The sequence below is a fragment of the Poecilia latipinna genome, unplaced genomic scaffold, assembly GCF_001443285.1.
Source record: "Poecilia latipinna isolate Pla-1442-1.1 unplaced genomic scaffold, P_latipinna-1.0 Scaffold107, whole genome shotgun sequence".
NCBI lineage: Eukaryota > Metazoa > Chordata > Actinopteri > Cyprinodontiformes > Poeciliidae > Poecilia > Poecilia latipinna.
In genome coordinates, this window is record NW_015112723.1 from 736,726 (window position 1) to 753,573 (window position 16,848).

At 37.3% G+C, this 16,848-nt stretch overlaps 1 protein-coding gene across 47 annotated transcripts in view; it reads left to right on the forward strand.

Moving 5' to 3' along the window:
* kcnma1a (potassium large conductance calcium-activated channel, subfamily M, alpha member 1a) overlaps positions 1 to 16,848 on the forward strand; it is a 163,907-nt gene that overhangs the window by 119,194 nt on the left and 27,865 nt on the right. For 11 of the 47 annotated variants that reach the window (XM_015027847.1, XM_015027830.1, XM_015027852.1 and 8 more), the window contains 2 exons: positions 1,931 to 2,017; positions 2,109 to 2,185. In XM_015027847.1, the coding sequence (XP_014883333.1) occupies positions 1,931 to 2,017; positions 2,109 to 2,185 (164 nt within the window). Of the gene's footprint in view, positions 1 to 1,930; positions 2,018 to 2,108; positions 2,186 to 4,155; positions 4,165 to 7,639; positions 7,814 to 12,144; positions 12,187 to 12,560; positions 12,642 to 16,848 lie in introns of all 47 variants that reach the window. The other 36 variants (XM_015027806.1, XM_015027815.1, XM_015027807.1 and 33 more) reach the window with 14 other exon arrangements.

Here is a 16,848-nt window from a genome sequence, read left to right on the forward strand (position 1 = left end):
GTCATCCTTTGGAAAGACTCAGTAATGTATTTTTTCAGTTGTCTGGTGGAGTTAATGTGGTTTTAATTTAATATCTCCTGGGATTTGCTCTTTTAACAATGTTTCCAAGGCCTTTGAAAGACAAAGATTCTCCATCACATTTATGGTGAACATGTGTGTTTCCATATTTTCATTCTTTGCCTCACTAAAAATCCAGATCCAGTTGTTAGATGCCGAAGAACTGAGCAATAGTAGTTTTCAGTTTTTGTGGAGTTTTCTCAACTTTACGTGTTTATTTCAATGGTTGAGGAACACTGTCTTTTTCTGTGATTCCCAAAGTACTGATTGTATGGCACATAGATTAGTTTGATTAGTTTTTTGTACTTTTACCAGTGTAAGATAATGCTACCGAAGTGAAAGATGCATTTATTTTAAGGCTTTTTTACACATCCTTCCTAATGACGCCAAAAAATGTGTCTATGTCTGCAAATCGGGAACAACCACAACATCTAAAAACATTACCACATGTTCTTCTGGACCCAGAATATTTGTACTAGACACCTCCAGATGTTTCCTTTGTAAGATCTGAGTGTCCAGGACAAAGAAGCCTTTTTACTGGCAAACGGGGATCTCCTTAATATTAAGTGGGAGTTCATAATGTTATGGCTGATTGATGTTTGTTTTATTTTCTCAATGTTACTGTTTCTAGAGCTCAGAGGAAAGATTGTTTTGTGTTAAATAAAAAAAAAAATCAACTGTCTAACATGTGTCTATAATTATTAATGTAAATCAAGACAATAAGAAAATATCTCCTCTTTTTTAATTATTTAAAAAAGTATGAGAGACAAAAAAAAAAACAAAAAACAAAATAATTTGTCATCTGAGCTTATATTTTGACGGAGTGTAATTTTTAAAGGGTCGTTGGTTCGATGTTCGATCAAAACCTTAGTTGACACCCATATCATTGATGATTGTTGCCTGCAGGTAACCATTAATGACCAGTGCGCGCGCGCGTGTGTGTGTGTGTGTGTATGCGTGTGTGTATGTGATTACAGTATATATGTGTGTATTCTGTGTTGTAGTCTAATTAATGGGGAATGATACAGCCAATCACTGTAAGAGTTTTGAATTGAATCCACTCACCAAAAAAAAACTATAACATTAGAATATGTCCTGTGATGCAACATTATTCTAGTGAAAAATAGATATAAATATTAACTTTGTATTTTTTATTATATTAATTTAAACGGTAATACTACTTTAAAGGGGACTTATTTCAATTTTTCTCATCTTTTATTGTAACCAATAACATATTTCGTATTGCACTCGAATATATTTTCACAAAAGTTGACAGAAAGAGCTGTTCATTCCCTTGCATCCTGCTGTCAATTACTAACTGAAACAAGTACTATAACTGTACATTCTCTATACTGCAGTCGTGTCTCAGTGGTCATCATAACATAAATTTTGTTTTGCCAAGATGACTGTATTTGAGTGCTGAGACTAAAACCACTCCATGGCCATGATTTTAATTCTTTCTGCCCTCGTCCCTTTTACTTGTACCTCTCTGTCCCTCTTCCCACCCACTGACCAATCCAGTATCATTTTGTGAGAAAGAAAAGAATTAAAATTCAGTGTACGATCATACTGTTGCACATTTTGTCCATCTGTGTATCACATGCACAAATTGCACTCAAGCCAAGGAGATATACCTGTTCTTACTAACCTGACACACGTGAAACCACTAAATTAGAGTGGAGTAAACGGAAAGATGAAACTCAGTTCATATCAACAATGTCCCAGTCAGATTGAAAGCCTTAACAAGTGTGTGTACCATTCCTCTTGATTAGCGTGTTGTGGGCATGATCTGAGTAATGTCTGGACATTAACAAGCCTTTTTTTTTTTTTTTTTTTTTTTTTTTTTTCTGTCTGTATGTCCTTGATTTCCCAGCATCCTCATCAATCCAGGCAACCACGTCAAGTTGCAGGAGGGAACACTGGGATTCTTTATTGCTAGCGATGCCAAAGAAGTAAAGCGGTAACTATGCATCCCTGACGGAAAAGAAACCCCCCAAACGAATCTAGGGATTTAGGAATTGAAGTGCTTAACATTTTCCTGTCATTTTTAGAGCATTTTTCTACTGCAAAGCTTGTCACGATGACATCACAGACCCCAAAAGGATCAAAAAGTGTGGCTGCAAGCGACGTGAGTATCTGTCCTGGTACTGGACGCCACTGGCACCTTTCTCCTCCCCGTCCTCCCATCCCTCAACCAACTTGTGGGTTTATTTGTCTCTTTTTTAGCACATCAGGTCTCTACAACACAAATCTAAAAGCCTCTCATTGTGCCATTGTTATTCTGTTCAGTGCTAATGTGTTTTATGTCATCACACCATTATACTCATAGGAAAGTGTTTGATATGGGTCCCATTTGAACTGCCATATCATCCATTATGGTAGGCTCATTTGTCCAGAGTTTCTTTGTCCTTTGGTAAATATTTAAATGTTGTTGTCACAGTGCATCTTTCCTTGAGAGTGTAAGCAACAAATAGCGACTTACCACTAAGAATAAGTTAAAAATGAAGGAAAAGTGTAATAAAAACAATATATCAAATTGCAGTAGCACTTAAAATGGCATTATTGACAGACTTAAGAAAACAAGTTTTCTTTGTAATGTTTGAAACAATCAATAGCAGTATATCCAGCAATTTGTACTCTTATAGCTCTACATCATATTAAATATATTCAGATATATTACCAAGTCATTTTACATAATAATGAAAGCAGTTATTGTTGAGATCAGCTGCTCTTCTAAAGAACTTCATGTACATCACCCTCCACACTTAGATGTGTAAAAAGTCTTAAAATCATGTGCATCATACTCATATTTCATATAAAATAAATGTAACTAAAGCCTTTTTATATAATTTTAACGTTTTCAATGTCTAGGAGCTTCAGTAATTTATGAGTTCCTGTTTTTCTGAGATGTAATTACCTAGACACTCTTCAATATGGGAAAGACAAAAATAATACGCTTTTTGAGTTAGCCAGATGAATAGTGATTTTCATAAGTGCGGGAATGTCTAACAACTATTTGATTAATATAATGACACATTATTTCAACCAATTGATGACTGTTGACTTATCTCTCCTTCAAAAATCAAAAGCAACTTTATTTTAATTAATTAGTTTCAACAATCAAATTTGGCATTTATTGCAGATCATAAAATAAAATTCAGATAAAAAATTCCAATACTGAAATGTGAATTATAGCCACATATTAGGTGCCAACTTCCAACAAGTCAAATGTGTATACAGTGAATGTGTACAAGTTTAACTACTTAATCAGCAAAGCATCTTAATACCCAGTATGCTCTGAATGTCAAATATGATAAGACTGAACTGGAAATTAACTAAAATAGGACTAATTTCAGTCTTTAGGAACTTGAGAAAACCCATTTATTTAAAATGTTTCAACAGTGAGTGTGACTTTTCCATTTAAATGAATTACATTTATTGGCCGTTTTGCATTGTTTTTATTTTTTGTGGATGGAAAATGATTTATTTAAATGTTGACAGAATCACAGTTAAATGTGGTTGATACACTTTTACAAGGGTCTTGGAAAAACTTGGAGGGTGCTGTACATGATAGCCATTGACAACATACGGTGCAGAACTTTTGTCTGTAAAATTTCATTTAGATGTAGCATTGTAAACATAGCATAATATTTGTACACATCAGTTGTCAGTTAATATTAGCTAATTGGTAGAAAAAAAAGAAAACAAAGTAAACGTTAGATAATTTAAAATGCTGTCACAGACAGACACCGTAATTTGTCTAGATTAAAAATATACTCTTAAAATTTTCAAATTTTTTTCTTTTTTTTTTTCTTTTTTTTAATCTGCCACTTATGTTTCAAGTAGAAAAAAAATCAGGATTCATAATATGTTGTGGACACAACAATATCTTGAATGATATTATCTAAGTTGCACCAAAAGGTTGCATTTGTAGAGGCTGTGGAACCCTGCCCTGCAGTATGTTCTGGTATATCATGTTCTGTTGTCCTTTATTGTTTTTGTTTCCATGTTTCTTTATGACCAGTGACAAACTTTTGATGTATTTCCTTCCCTGCTGCCATTGGAAAACACCTCTTTATTTTAACTACTCATTGGTAGTGATTTATTGTGAGTAAAACACAAATGGGTGTCTTATTACCCAGAGTGCAGTGTGTTTTACATTTTTCCTCTTTAGCCAATAGTATATTGTATCTATGTTGCATGTACCAGTGTAGCTTCTGCATCCCTTTCCTCGCCTCTCATTTCTTACACTGTGCTCAGACCAGACCAAAGCGAATGAGCATAAATCAAACTTAAAACCAACCTCAGGGCTTCTCCTATTTTCTTTTACCGACACACAGATTAGCTTAGAAGAAAAGAAATGAAGTTCAACCTAATTGGATGTGACTATCGACCTTTGCCGTTTTTGGTCCCAAATTGAGAATCCATCTAATCTCATCTTCTTTATGTATAAACCAATCTGCTCTGAGATTTTTGTCATTATCCCGCAATAAAATAATTTAAAAAACAAGATGTCAAAGTGTAACCATATAGAGCTGGTGACATTTAAATTGACCTGTTTTCTTTCAAAAGGACATTTGTGCGGCTGTTCTTTTTTTTTCTCTCCCAGAGAGCAGAAGTTGTCCTTGTGGGAAGTTCTGTTAAATCCTAACAAGCAAAGTTGCCAAAACACAATCAAAACAATCTGGTCTCTTTCTTGTCCCACTTTTTTCCTGTGATCTCAGCCCCCATATTTCCTCAACTCTGGCTGAGTTTTCAGAGATCATCTTCTCCCTTCAGACTTGAAATGCCGCTGCGACAGTGTTGCACGTTTCAAATCTGGAAAGTCGTTGGGCTCTTTATATTTTAGACTCGCTGCCCTGGGTGATAAGTCCTTTAGAAATGCAGAAACAATAAGTGTCATAGCATTCTGCTGCCACTAGATGGCGATACTCTTCCAGTCATGTACAATACTAAATGTAAATGTTGTCGTCTGTGGAGGAAACTCAAATCTCCTGAAAGCTGTTCAGCAAAAATACAAGGATAGATGTGTGGATTTGTCAAATACATGTAATCAAAAATTGAACATGTCTTACAGATTTAACCACACCTAATTTGTTGCGTCATTTTGTACTCTTTGATGTCTTATGTTTACATGATACATTAATTGCTCAAAGGATTTGAGCCAGCTGTATCACTTTCCTTGCACTCTTGCTGAATAATTAAAAAAAAAAAAAAAAAAAAAAAAAAAAGCTTTTGGAGGGGATTTACATCAGAATGCTGCTCTCTTGGGGACATCCTTTATATTCAACATATCATCTCCGAATGCTTCTGTTTGAGTGTGATGTCCTCCGGTGAATTGTAAGAGGGAGGGACTCATCAAACACCCATGCAGACATTTTAACTCGGTTTATGTTATGTTGAATCATCAGTCAGAGATGCCCTATAATGAACAGCTCATGGTCCTCAACTAGAATCTGGTTATCTGTGAAGTCAGAAGTGAAAGACATTGTGTCAGAGTGTGTGTGTGAGTGAGCGAGTACATGTATGAGTGTCTTTTGTTCCCCATCTCTCCCTTTCCATTTTGTTAGAAATCCTCATTGTTACTTATATATACTGTGTACCAAGTGGCCATGCAAAAACTCTGAGTTTCAACAAATTCAGCATGATGTTACAGTCTCACTGCACCTGTTTGCCCATGCCTCCCCCCCAGAACTGGTTCATTAATGTGAACAGTTATCTCCTTTCCCTGTTGCTCACAGCAAAGCTGCACTTTTTGCATGCTGTTCATATGCTCACGAAGCATACGTGCATGCTACTCGATAAAACAGTCCCTGGTGCCTTCTGCCGAGTATTTTAAACCTATTGCTTCATTCAAGATCTGCTTTTCCAATCTGAGTCATGGGTCACGGATGTTGAAAGTGTCTTTGCACGGGTGCCAGACTGTATTACTGTGCTGTCTATTTGCACCCCTCCATTGAGAGAATGGGGATCATGGACTGTTTCTGCCCAGAGTCACAGCAATCTACAGATGCAGCTCTGGGGATTTTCACTGCTCCCCCTTGGGTTCAAGGTTTCATACAATGCAGACCAACACATAGCCATGCATATGTGGTTGACTGATCATTAATAAGTTTAAGGTAATGCAATGTTACTTATGTAACAAATAATATAATTTACCAATACAAATTAAATTCTAGGCTGTTCTCAACTTGCCTGGAAAGTCAGACTTAGCTTAATTCATACTTTAAGGGTCTCTTTAATAAGATTTCCTGATTACAAACTAGAAATTCTGGTTTTTGAGTGCGGATTGAGTGGACTACTTCCCTTTGGTATCAGTAGTTATAAGACCAGTTGTCAAAGTATTTATTTCTAGCCTTCTTGTGAGCAGACATTGTTTATTTGTACTGGAAGCAAAGGTGATGTCACACTGTATGTGAGACTACTGTAACTATAGAACATCTTTACACCAAATACAGATCCTTATGTGATACAGTTTTCTTTATAATAACTTTCTCTGAGTTTGCGACATTAAAGTAGTGAACAGTGAGTTTCTCTGCAATGTGGCAGTGCTCAAATGAGGAATTCATTGATCAGAAAAAAAGGATTAGATTATTGAGTTTCTGACTTCTGGTCAGGGTCTAAAATCAGGCAGTTTCAGCAGATTGCTTGGTGCAGCTCTGATCAAAAGTGATATTTCAAATAATACAAGCAATTATTTGTATAAGTTAGTACTTGAATAAAGCCACTTGGTATTAGTTAACTTATACCACAAGTCATAAAAAGCAACAAAGCTCTAAGCTGTTGTTAAACAGGTTGAGTTTATCATTGATTTTTCCTTCTACCGGGGGAAAAAAAAAAAAAAAAAGCCATTTCTCCCTTCAGAGTTGACCAGGTCTTATTAACACAGCATAACAACACCAAAGTAATCCATTAAATGTTTATACAATAGATTAGCAACCAATCGACATGGCCAGCAGACTGAACACCCTTTGGGGAGTGGAGCAGTGAAACTGCAGGCTTTGGAAAAAGCATGAAGTGACCAGTCTAGTAAAGTAGAGTAGTGTGATGCCATGGACACAGGCTCCGGCTGCATGATGGGATACAGGTACGTGATCCGCTCCGAAGGCAAACGGATAGAAGATGTACAAATGTATGAAAGAATGTACATATAAGGTTTGCTGCTGAAAATATTGCTCATGCCTCTTTTTCCTTGAATGCCTCCCCCCTCACTCTCCCCTTGTTTTCTGCCTCTCTTTCCCATAATTACATAGTTTTGTCTTTTGAACTTGTTTCAGCCTTAGCACACAGCTTGACCTCCTTAAGAATCAGAAGTTTTCCGGAACCCATCCGATTGTTACATTACGAAAGCTTTTCAACTTTGTCAAACAGCAAAACTGAGTGAAATTCGATGAATTAATTAGTAAATTGCGATCTCAAAAATGCATTTTGGCGCAAATCGGGGCTCAAGTCTGTGGAGCAGGTGACTAAGGCTTGCACTTTCTGATACAGTTGCCTTCCAACTTCCCCTTAAATGAATATTTCTCCTTTTGCCATTAACCTGCTGCTTTTCCTCTCCTCTCATCCCAAAACATGACTGTAGCCAAGATGTCCGTCTACAAACGAATGAAACTGGCATGTTGTTTTGATTGCGGCCGTTCAGAGCGAGACTGCTCTTGCATGTCAGGCAGTGTACATAGTAACATGGACACCCATCAGAGGGCCTACCCACTTTCCTCTGTCTCTGTTCATGATTGCGCAACCACTTTACGTGCCTGTAAGTTACACCGCCCAACACATGCTGTTACATGTCTGTGATGTGTAGTTTTCTTTTTTTTTTTTTTTTCATGCGGAGGTGTTCAATGTGTCTGTGTGTCGTCTACGTGGCGTGACCTGTTTCTTGTGACACCATAGTTTGTGAAGCTGTGGCCGATGTGAATTTAGTTTTAGGATTACACATTAGCTATTTTTGTTGCTCTACATTGCGGTATCATGTATCAAAATGGTAGTTTTGAGTGGTTACAATGTAAGTGGTGGTGTGGCTCTGTGGTGGCTCTGTACAGTACTGTAGATACGTGGCTACCGCATGCTGCGCCAGTCATGCAGTTGTGTGAAAATGTCACCTCTCAAGCGTGATGTTAAATGTTTTTTAACTGTTCAAGGTAAGACTTCTGCACATACACCGATGGCGGTTCACTAGCAATAATTGTATTGCTGTAATTTGCTTATTGTTGCATAATTGTCTGATGTTTTTAAGAGACTTTTAAGTTCCTACAATATTTTGGTTAGATTTTTTTTAATTCTTTTTAACATTTTTCTGCATCTTTTGTTCAGCTGCGCAAATATTGAGTTTATTTTTTTTAAATAAGAAGCAGGGCAAAACGAATATTTATTTGAGACTGTGGTCCAGGAATGTAAAATAAAAGTGCAGTGTATATACTGTGCTTTTGTTTTTAGACTTCTTTTTGTGCTTTACACTGTATAGATTTTTTTTTCCACATATTTACTGCTTCTAGAAAGTGAAAAAGTGCAAAGCACACTTTGAAGAAAGTTATTTCCTCCCACACACTATGCTGCTCCTGAACTCCTTGAAGGCCTCGTTAACGGTTCAGGCTTTTTTTCTGTTCCTATATTCACCAAAACATATTCCTTGCCTTGTGGCTAGTTTGGCACATCTCGGAGAATAAAAAAAAAAAAATAAATAAAATCTCACATTTGACCGCTTTTTGACCAGTAAGTTAACTAATTAAAGCAGACTTTTGTACTTTAGAAAACTGCCAAAATTGAGCATTTCAGAGAGAAGGCAAAAACAAAAAATGTTTTCAGGAGATTTTTATAGGGTTCAATGATGTAATGCATGTATCTGACACACATAATAGGTAATTTTCTTCATTTTTAAGACAGTTTATGAGATTGTATTGATGATGTCTCATTCAGCTTGCATTTTGAGTGTTCTTTTTGTTGATAACTTGTGGATGGATCACAATTAACACTTTTCACATTAGGACTAAACAATTTGGGTGAATGATATATATATAAAAAACTGGGGGGTAAGAAAAGGAGGTTTTGTATCAAAAGAAAAAAAAAGAGCAGAAAAAAGCAAAGCAGTGATGTTGGTTTTATTGAGGAAAGGTGAGAGGACTCCAGCTCCCGATTAGACCTTCCTTTCCTTTTTTCTTAACAAGAGGACGTGGAAATACTAAATTGTCTGTCAATTAGACATGGCAGCAGTAAAGCCTTGCTATCAAAGTCTTGGGTTCAGACGTACAGATCTGATTTCCTTTTCAACATTCTCCCACCGTCTGCCGACTCAGCCTAGATTAGTGTCAAACACAGCATGATGAGTTTGGCTTGGCCTCTTGTAGTTGGGCCTGCGCTGATATCCCTCGGTACCAATTACTGGCCATTACATGGTTACTGATCTCACTTTTCCTTCAACCCTCAGTAGGATTTAGGGAAAGCCTCCTCTGTCTTAGATTTCTTTCCCTTCTTAAATCTGAATGAACAAAGAAAGATTTTAGTGACGGAGAGTACTGGGCTTTGTCAAACAGGGGTGGTTGGATTTTCCCCTCCTACTAAATGGAGAAGAAATTATAGATTTATTTATAATAACCCCAGCTTTGTTCACAAGTTGATTTTAGACACGTTCATTGAAGTTGATGAATTGGATCGGAGTTTTTTAGTTAGTACAGCCTGTGCTCCAATTCAAGGCAGGTATACCACACACACGCGCGCACACATGTTTGTGTTGCTATCTTTGTGGGGACTTTCCATTGACTTCCATTCATTTCTACAGCCTAAACCTTACCTTTACCCTTTTTCTAACCCTAACCATCACATACCTAACCCTAACCAAAACTCAATTCATACCCTAGCCCTAACTCTGACCCCTGACCCAAAAACAGGGTTTCCCCTTGTGGGGACCAGGCTCCAGCCCCCACAAGGAGCAATTGGTCCCCACAACGTAGTATATGTCAGGAAAATCGTCCCCACAAGGTATTACAAACAAACGTGCGCACACACACACACACACACACACACACACACACCCACACACACACACACACACACACACACACACAGAGTCTTTTATAATGAGGTTATACCAACATAATTTATTACTACTCTCTTAAAACTTCAACATTTGTTGTAGGTTAATTCAGTTGTGTGGTTACTCGTCGTCTTTCCAATTTAAACATTGGAAAAATACAGTACATGACATAAACCCTGAGAGGTAGTTATGTTGAATTAACAGATTTAAAAAAAAAAATAAAACAATTCTATTACCAGTTTCATGTATATTAAGTGTCATAAATGATACTTTGGTAGTTTCTGTAGAATTGTTCGTTAAAATATAAATTTCAGTCGAGGAAAGCCTAAAGGAAAGCCTAAAATTGCTGACTTTAGAGACAAATGGGACTAAAACAGTTACCTAACAATATTACAACACAGTAAAATATGTGGCCAGTTTATGTTGTTTTATAGTCCTGACTCCATATATAGAGTATTATTTATTTGACTTAACGCTTGTTCACATGTGTGGACATATAAAGCTATATTAGAAAAATAATTTCAGTTTTTTTTTTTAATATATGCAGCATAGATGACTGAGCAATTTTAAAAAAATAGAGAAAATTATGAATGAAAGAGATAAAAATCTAACCTAAATAATAATTTTGAGTTCTTTTGTGTAAATGCTTGCCTCTTAATTGTTCACATATTGTTTCTGCTTGTGAGCAGATAGTCACCATAAATAATAACAATAAATAAAACAATCTCTGAAAATATGTGAAATGGTTCCAACATGGATTGTTTAAAAAAAGAGAAAGAAGCCCATATGTAGCAGACACATGGACATGGACTGTGGACTTTGGGCAATGAAGATGCTTTCAGGCGTTTCTACAGCCCCCAGGCCCGTGTGGGAGAGCGCATTATGAGTGCATTCACTTTAATCTTTGTGTCTAAGCATGTGTGTGAATCTACATCTCATCCCAAAGGATTTTTATCTGTTTTGACACAGAAATTATGTTTGCATTTTCATTTTCCCAGCCTTGCTGGTTTGTCACCAAACTTGCCTTGACAGCTGCTGTCCACCAGGCAGGCTTGCCCCCCCACAACCCTTCATCCTATGATGCTGCAGTACGCCCCACATGCTAGCCAGTTAGTCTGCTGCCTTTGTGGTGCAGGCAGATTGCTGGAGACAGATGCCAGGGCCACTGTGGGTCCTTGTTTTGAAGATCTGTGTCATAGGTCAGCCCTGGGCCCTCGCTGTGACCTTTATTGCTGGGGGATAGTTTTGGGAAAAAAAGAGCAAGGATCTTCAGCAGCTCTGAGCTCAGTTCAAGTGCCCACTGCAGTAGCAGTTTGAGGAAGTACCAGTTTTTACTATCTTGCCGGTCAAGGTCAAAAGCGGTAATTCCTGGAGAATTAACAGCACGGACATAAACGGAGAACATGGTCCGTCCTTCTCAAGATTGGAAGTGCAGCATTAAATTCACATTTGGAAAGATCCCAGTTTTTAAAATGTGTGTTTGTGCCAGCTGTCTGGACTGCATGTGTGAAGAAGTCAGCGCTCTGTCAGTTTGGGTGTAGCATGTTCTCCATCCACTACAGAATGATTCTTCTTGTGTATTATTTTTTGTCTTAAATACAAACTAAGTAATCCTTGACATTTTTAAACACACGTAACAACATTCTATTTTTTCTTTAAATATATACGTCTATATATATATATATATATATATATATATATATATATATAAAGTTATATCTGCACTATATGCATAATGTTACATTTATCTCTTCAGAAATTTTATTAAATTTACCATTAGACGTCATTTCATCTTTCTACAAGTTTAGTACACTTTCCTAGAGGCATGGCTCACTATAAATGTACATTTTTTTTATTACTTTTTCCATTTTTGTTTTGCCATCAACCATTGACTTTTTAGCACTGCTGTCTGAATTTTGTCATTCTGTCTCCTCTTTATTTTTAGTTTTTCCTCATCCTCTTAAATCATAACACATCTGATTTTGCTTTGGTTTAATCATTTCCACCACTCTTGTGTTGATGTGTCCCTCTGTGTGACCTGCTACTTGTCTTTGCAGTCTCCTCAGCTAAATATAAGTATAATGGATTTGTCAGATCACGTAAGTGTGTTCTCTGCCCTTCTCCACTCTGCTCTAGCTTTGTGTTTAGACTGTAGCCACCCTCATCACGTCAGATAGTGTTTGCTTTGTTGTCCCAAATTCCTTTAGAATGTAATTCTGTTGTCTCTGTGTCGTACAAGGAGCCAAACTGTAGATATAAACTGAAATTAAAAAGTGTCATGTTAAATATTTCACAAACCAGTAAACATAACCGTAACTACTTTATCTAATCACATATTGACCATAAATTAATGCATTCTTGGTGTTTATACATAGTAGAGATAAGTATTTTTTTGTGTGTTTTCTGAATGGCATGGAATGTAGTTCCATGAAAAATTCTTCTTCTATTCTATTTTGTATTGTGCTGCATGTAGCAGCAGATGGCGCTACAACACCACGGAACAGTGGAAGCCAAAAAGAGGCTGGCGTTCGATTCAAAGCTGATTGCAATCTAGGTAAATCTGTAGTATAAAACTGCTAAGTTAATTACTTGTCACTGTATCAGATAAGAATAAGTTTTATTTTTAAAGACTAATTGTCATGTTTAACATTTTATGTTTTTTTCTTGTTTGTTTTTTTACTTATAAGGCACACTGATATTTAAAACATTTTTTTGTTTTCCTTTTGAAAACAAATAATGGCTTCTTTTTGAGCAGAACTAAAATAAATTGCATCGATATCAGTTTTATTTTTAACTGCATTAACACTAAATTGCATGGCTTAAAGAGCAATCCCACTCCTGTGGCGACGCAGTTGAAGAACAAAGCTTGTTCATGCGGCTAACACTTAAAGCAAAGCCAGCTTTGCTCACGTGGAACAGTAAACATTTTTTAACTGATACGCCCCCCCGCCGCCTCATCATCCAGTTTACGTTGGGACACGGCGATCTGATAAGGTTTGCATGCAGGACAGTACCATCACGCGATTAGCATTTCAAGAAGGGACAGTTGCCGTCTGGGTTGTTCAGGATGCACAGTGGACCTGCCAGGGTGGGTAAGCACTGTGTAACGCTGCACGTGTTTGACAAGGGCCAGATGAATCCAGGAGCTATCGGTGGCGCCCTGTGAATCAAGGCGGCAGCTGACGGCTGGGATAAACGTCTGTTTATTGCCCGGGGCCACCCAAGCCTGCTCTCTCGCCCAAACAACCAACCGACCAACTATCTTTCTGTACCAAACAGAAGAAAAGGGCTTTGCAATCAACTCTGCAAGCAGATCTTTTACTTGCATTCCTCGTTTGTCTTCTTGCAGTGTGCCGTGACCTCTGCAGTACATTCAGATGTACAGGTCAAGACTGCAGTCATAGTCAGATTATATGTTTGTATGTGTGTGTCTCTCGTCACATTAGCTGTATGTATACAAATTATATGTGATCATGTTAAATATGTCACTTTGTCACCGGACTTGGTGATTGTCATTTGCAAAATCGAAAGTAAGCATACTGTTTGGGAATAGAACAAAGATTTTTTTTTTTTTTAATTAATCTTTATACATAATCCAAAAGGAAAGCAATAAATCTTTAATGGCTAAAAGGTTTTGCATTAGTAATATTTATAAATTATTAGTTGCAGTTTCGTATTTCTCGAAATGAAAGCACTGTTTTACACATTATGCTTGAAATGACAACGCCCCATTGGATTTGACTGGATTGAGCTGAGTCGTGTCTCTGCTTTGTGTTAGCAGAGAGAGAAGCATAAATGAGAAACAGAACTGAGAAGCTTCTAATTAATTCATGTTTGCCACTAAATGCAAAGTAAATGTCACTAGGAACATTTCTGTTAGAGTTTCAACACCAGTTTCAGGGGGGAAAAGATGTGATCACTGCTTTTATCTCATGACCTCGGTGCTTCTGCTTTTAGTTGAAACTAAAATAAGTTAAAGAAAAAAAGAAAAAAAATAGCAAACTGATTATTGCAGCTACCTTACATATTTTTTGAAATTCTTACACTGTATACATATAAATTGGGACAATTTTTTAATAAGTAAAATCGTACTTGTAATAAGTGCGATAAGTAGAGACCAACGCAGGCTTTTGCACCCAGTTTTTCCTCCCATTTAACAGCAACGAATGGAGTGCGGCGATCCTTTTAAAGCCAATCATTACATTCACGAGCTCCATTTCTGTCTCCAACATTACCAATGCATTACCTCCTAATGCTCTGCACCCCAACTAAGACCTCCTGGTCAGTTGTGGAGCAGCCAGCATCCCCCTTGTTAATTACCGTAAAGGATGCTCCCTCCCTATGGAGCTGGGACCCGGGGCTGACCCCGCGCCATCACGCCTCGAGATCTCAGGTCTGGTAGAGATGATGGCCAGCCCCCGATCCAGGCCTGCCGTCTGCCGGTGAAATGCTGCTACCAACACAGTGATTAGTCACATTAGGCTCAATATGTTGTCCCCATTTACCAGGAAGCATCTTTCTGTATTTCTACCTCTTCCGTTTCTTGTTTGCTACACGACTGTTCACTCGACTGCCGATGCAGCTGTCGTTGCCCGTGCCGTTTTGCACGGATTTGCCTCCCAATCTAATAGTTATCTCACTAGTTGACTTTTGAGCTACTAGAAAACAATTAAAACAAATTAACCAAAACAAGATTTACTTTTTAAATTTATTTTCAGAAATGTTGCAGACATGGTGATCTTTGAGGGAAAAAAAAAAACAAACAAAAAAAAAATCTCATGAAAAACCTTTTTAGGATGTGATTTAAAGCTTATAAAAATGTGTATGCTCAAGTGTTATTTATGTATAATAATAAAAAAAAACCCAAAGAAACATCGCGTCAAATCTTTATGGACAAAAAGTAAAGAGCAGAATGTTTTTACTTAAAATTAAATCAAAGAGGAGAAACTATGGGGGAAAATGACGCATTATATTTAAGGAGAAATAATTATTTACAAAGTGAAAACAGCTTAAGTTGTTAGATACTCTGAAAATCCATCTCCACAAACAAAATATCATAAAATGACAAAGTCATATTTCTTATCTTTTACCAGAAGAATTAAGTGCTACACAAGATCAGGTGTTCAAATAATAATACGATTCTACATGCTCGGAACAGTTGCGTCCTGCAGCGTTCACATTGATTTGCACTAATATCATGCTGTGTTATTGATTTCTAACCAAAGGACTGATGGGGGTTTGAAGTGACGGTGCACTTGGCTTGGCTAGCGCAGATTGGAGAGAAGTATGTGGATGCCTGTCTGAAAGCTCTTGAAAACGACAAGGCGACAGTAGTGAAGATCAGAGAGCTGTTAGCGTGACTGAAATCTTCAGACGGCTGGTCCTGGCCGCACTCTGGCTCTGAGACCCAAAAGAGTTTTTTTTTTTAAAAGTCTTTCATTTTTCAACAAAGCTAAACATAGCTGACAAGAAACTAGGAGAGAAGTGCCTGTAGAACAACGTCCTGCGAATGCATCGAAGCTTTACACACACATCGAATTTCAACAGAAATCATTCATCTCATTAAAACGTATAACATCAGTCGTGACTTCCTTATACTCAATGATAATGTGCATTTACAAGCTGCTTTCAGAATTTATAGCCCACTAATCCATAGCTTGTTAATGTTCCTTCACCTTATTATGTGAGCTGAACGCTAAATCCTCTTTTATCTTGGAGATAAACACGTGGAGGAGCAATTGTGCTCTGCAGAAGGACCTGAAATTATGTTTCAAAAATAAAATTTAAGAATTTAAGATTCATTTCCACAGCACGTTTATTTCATTGTTGATGCTTTTGTGTGTGCCCCACTGACAGTGATAGTACGAGTCTTTTGCCTTCTTTCATACTACAAAGTTGAATGCACTTTGTTAGATTTTTTTGTACTAGAGTAACACAATGTAGTGCATATTTGCAAAACGAAAAAAAAAAAAGTAACACATTTTCAAAGATTTTTCAAAAATAAAAATCTGAAAACCATGGAGTGCAAATGTATTCAGTCGCTTTTGCTACGAGGGCAACAAATGAAATCCGGCGCGGCCCACTGCCTTCAAAAAAATCACCTGATTAGTATATAGAATCCATCTGGTTGTAATTAGATCTCAGTATAAATCCAGCTGTTCTGTGAACGCCTCAGGGGTTTATTAGTGCACATCATTGAACAAACTGCATCATAAAAAACCAAGGAACGCAACAAGGAGAAAACTGTGGAGAAGTTTAAAGCGAGATTAGGTTATACATGATATCTCAAGCTTTTAGCAACTCACAGAGCTCTGTTGATTCCTTCGTTTGTAAATGGAAAGATGGTGGTAGAAATGCAAACTTGCCAGGATGTGTAGGAGTTCACTGAAGTTGGAAGAAAATAATTTATCAGAGAAGTAGCCAGGGGCCCGATTTTAACTCTGGCGGAGTTGCAGAGATCCAAAGCTCAGGCATAAATATAAAATTATCCAACACTGTACATTAAGTTGAACACGTCATCCCCAAAGTAAAGTGTGGAGCTGGCAGCATCATGATGTGGTGATATCTCCCCTTAGCTGGGATGAAAATGTGTGTAAAAACTTGTTGTATATTATTCCTCTTCACAGTTGGTACATTTCTGCTGGTCTTTTATATTCAGCCCAATGAAATACACTGGATATTGTGGTTGTAAAGTGACATGTTTGGCCAGAAACCATAAACAAAGTGCTTGAGATCCACTTAGATGTTTGTCTTTCTCTGTA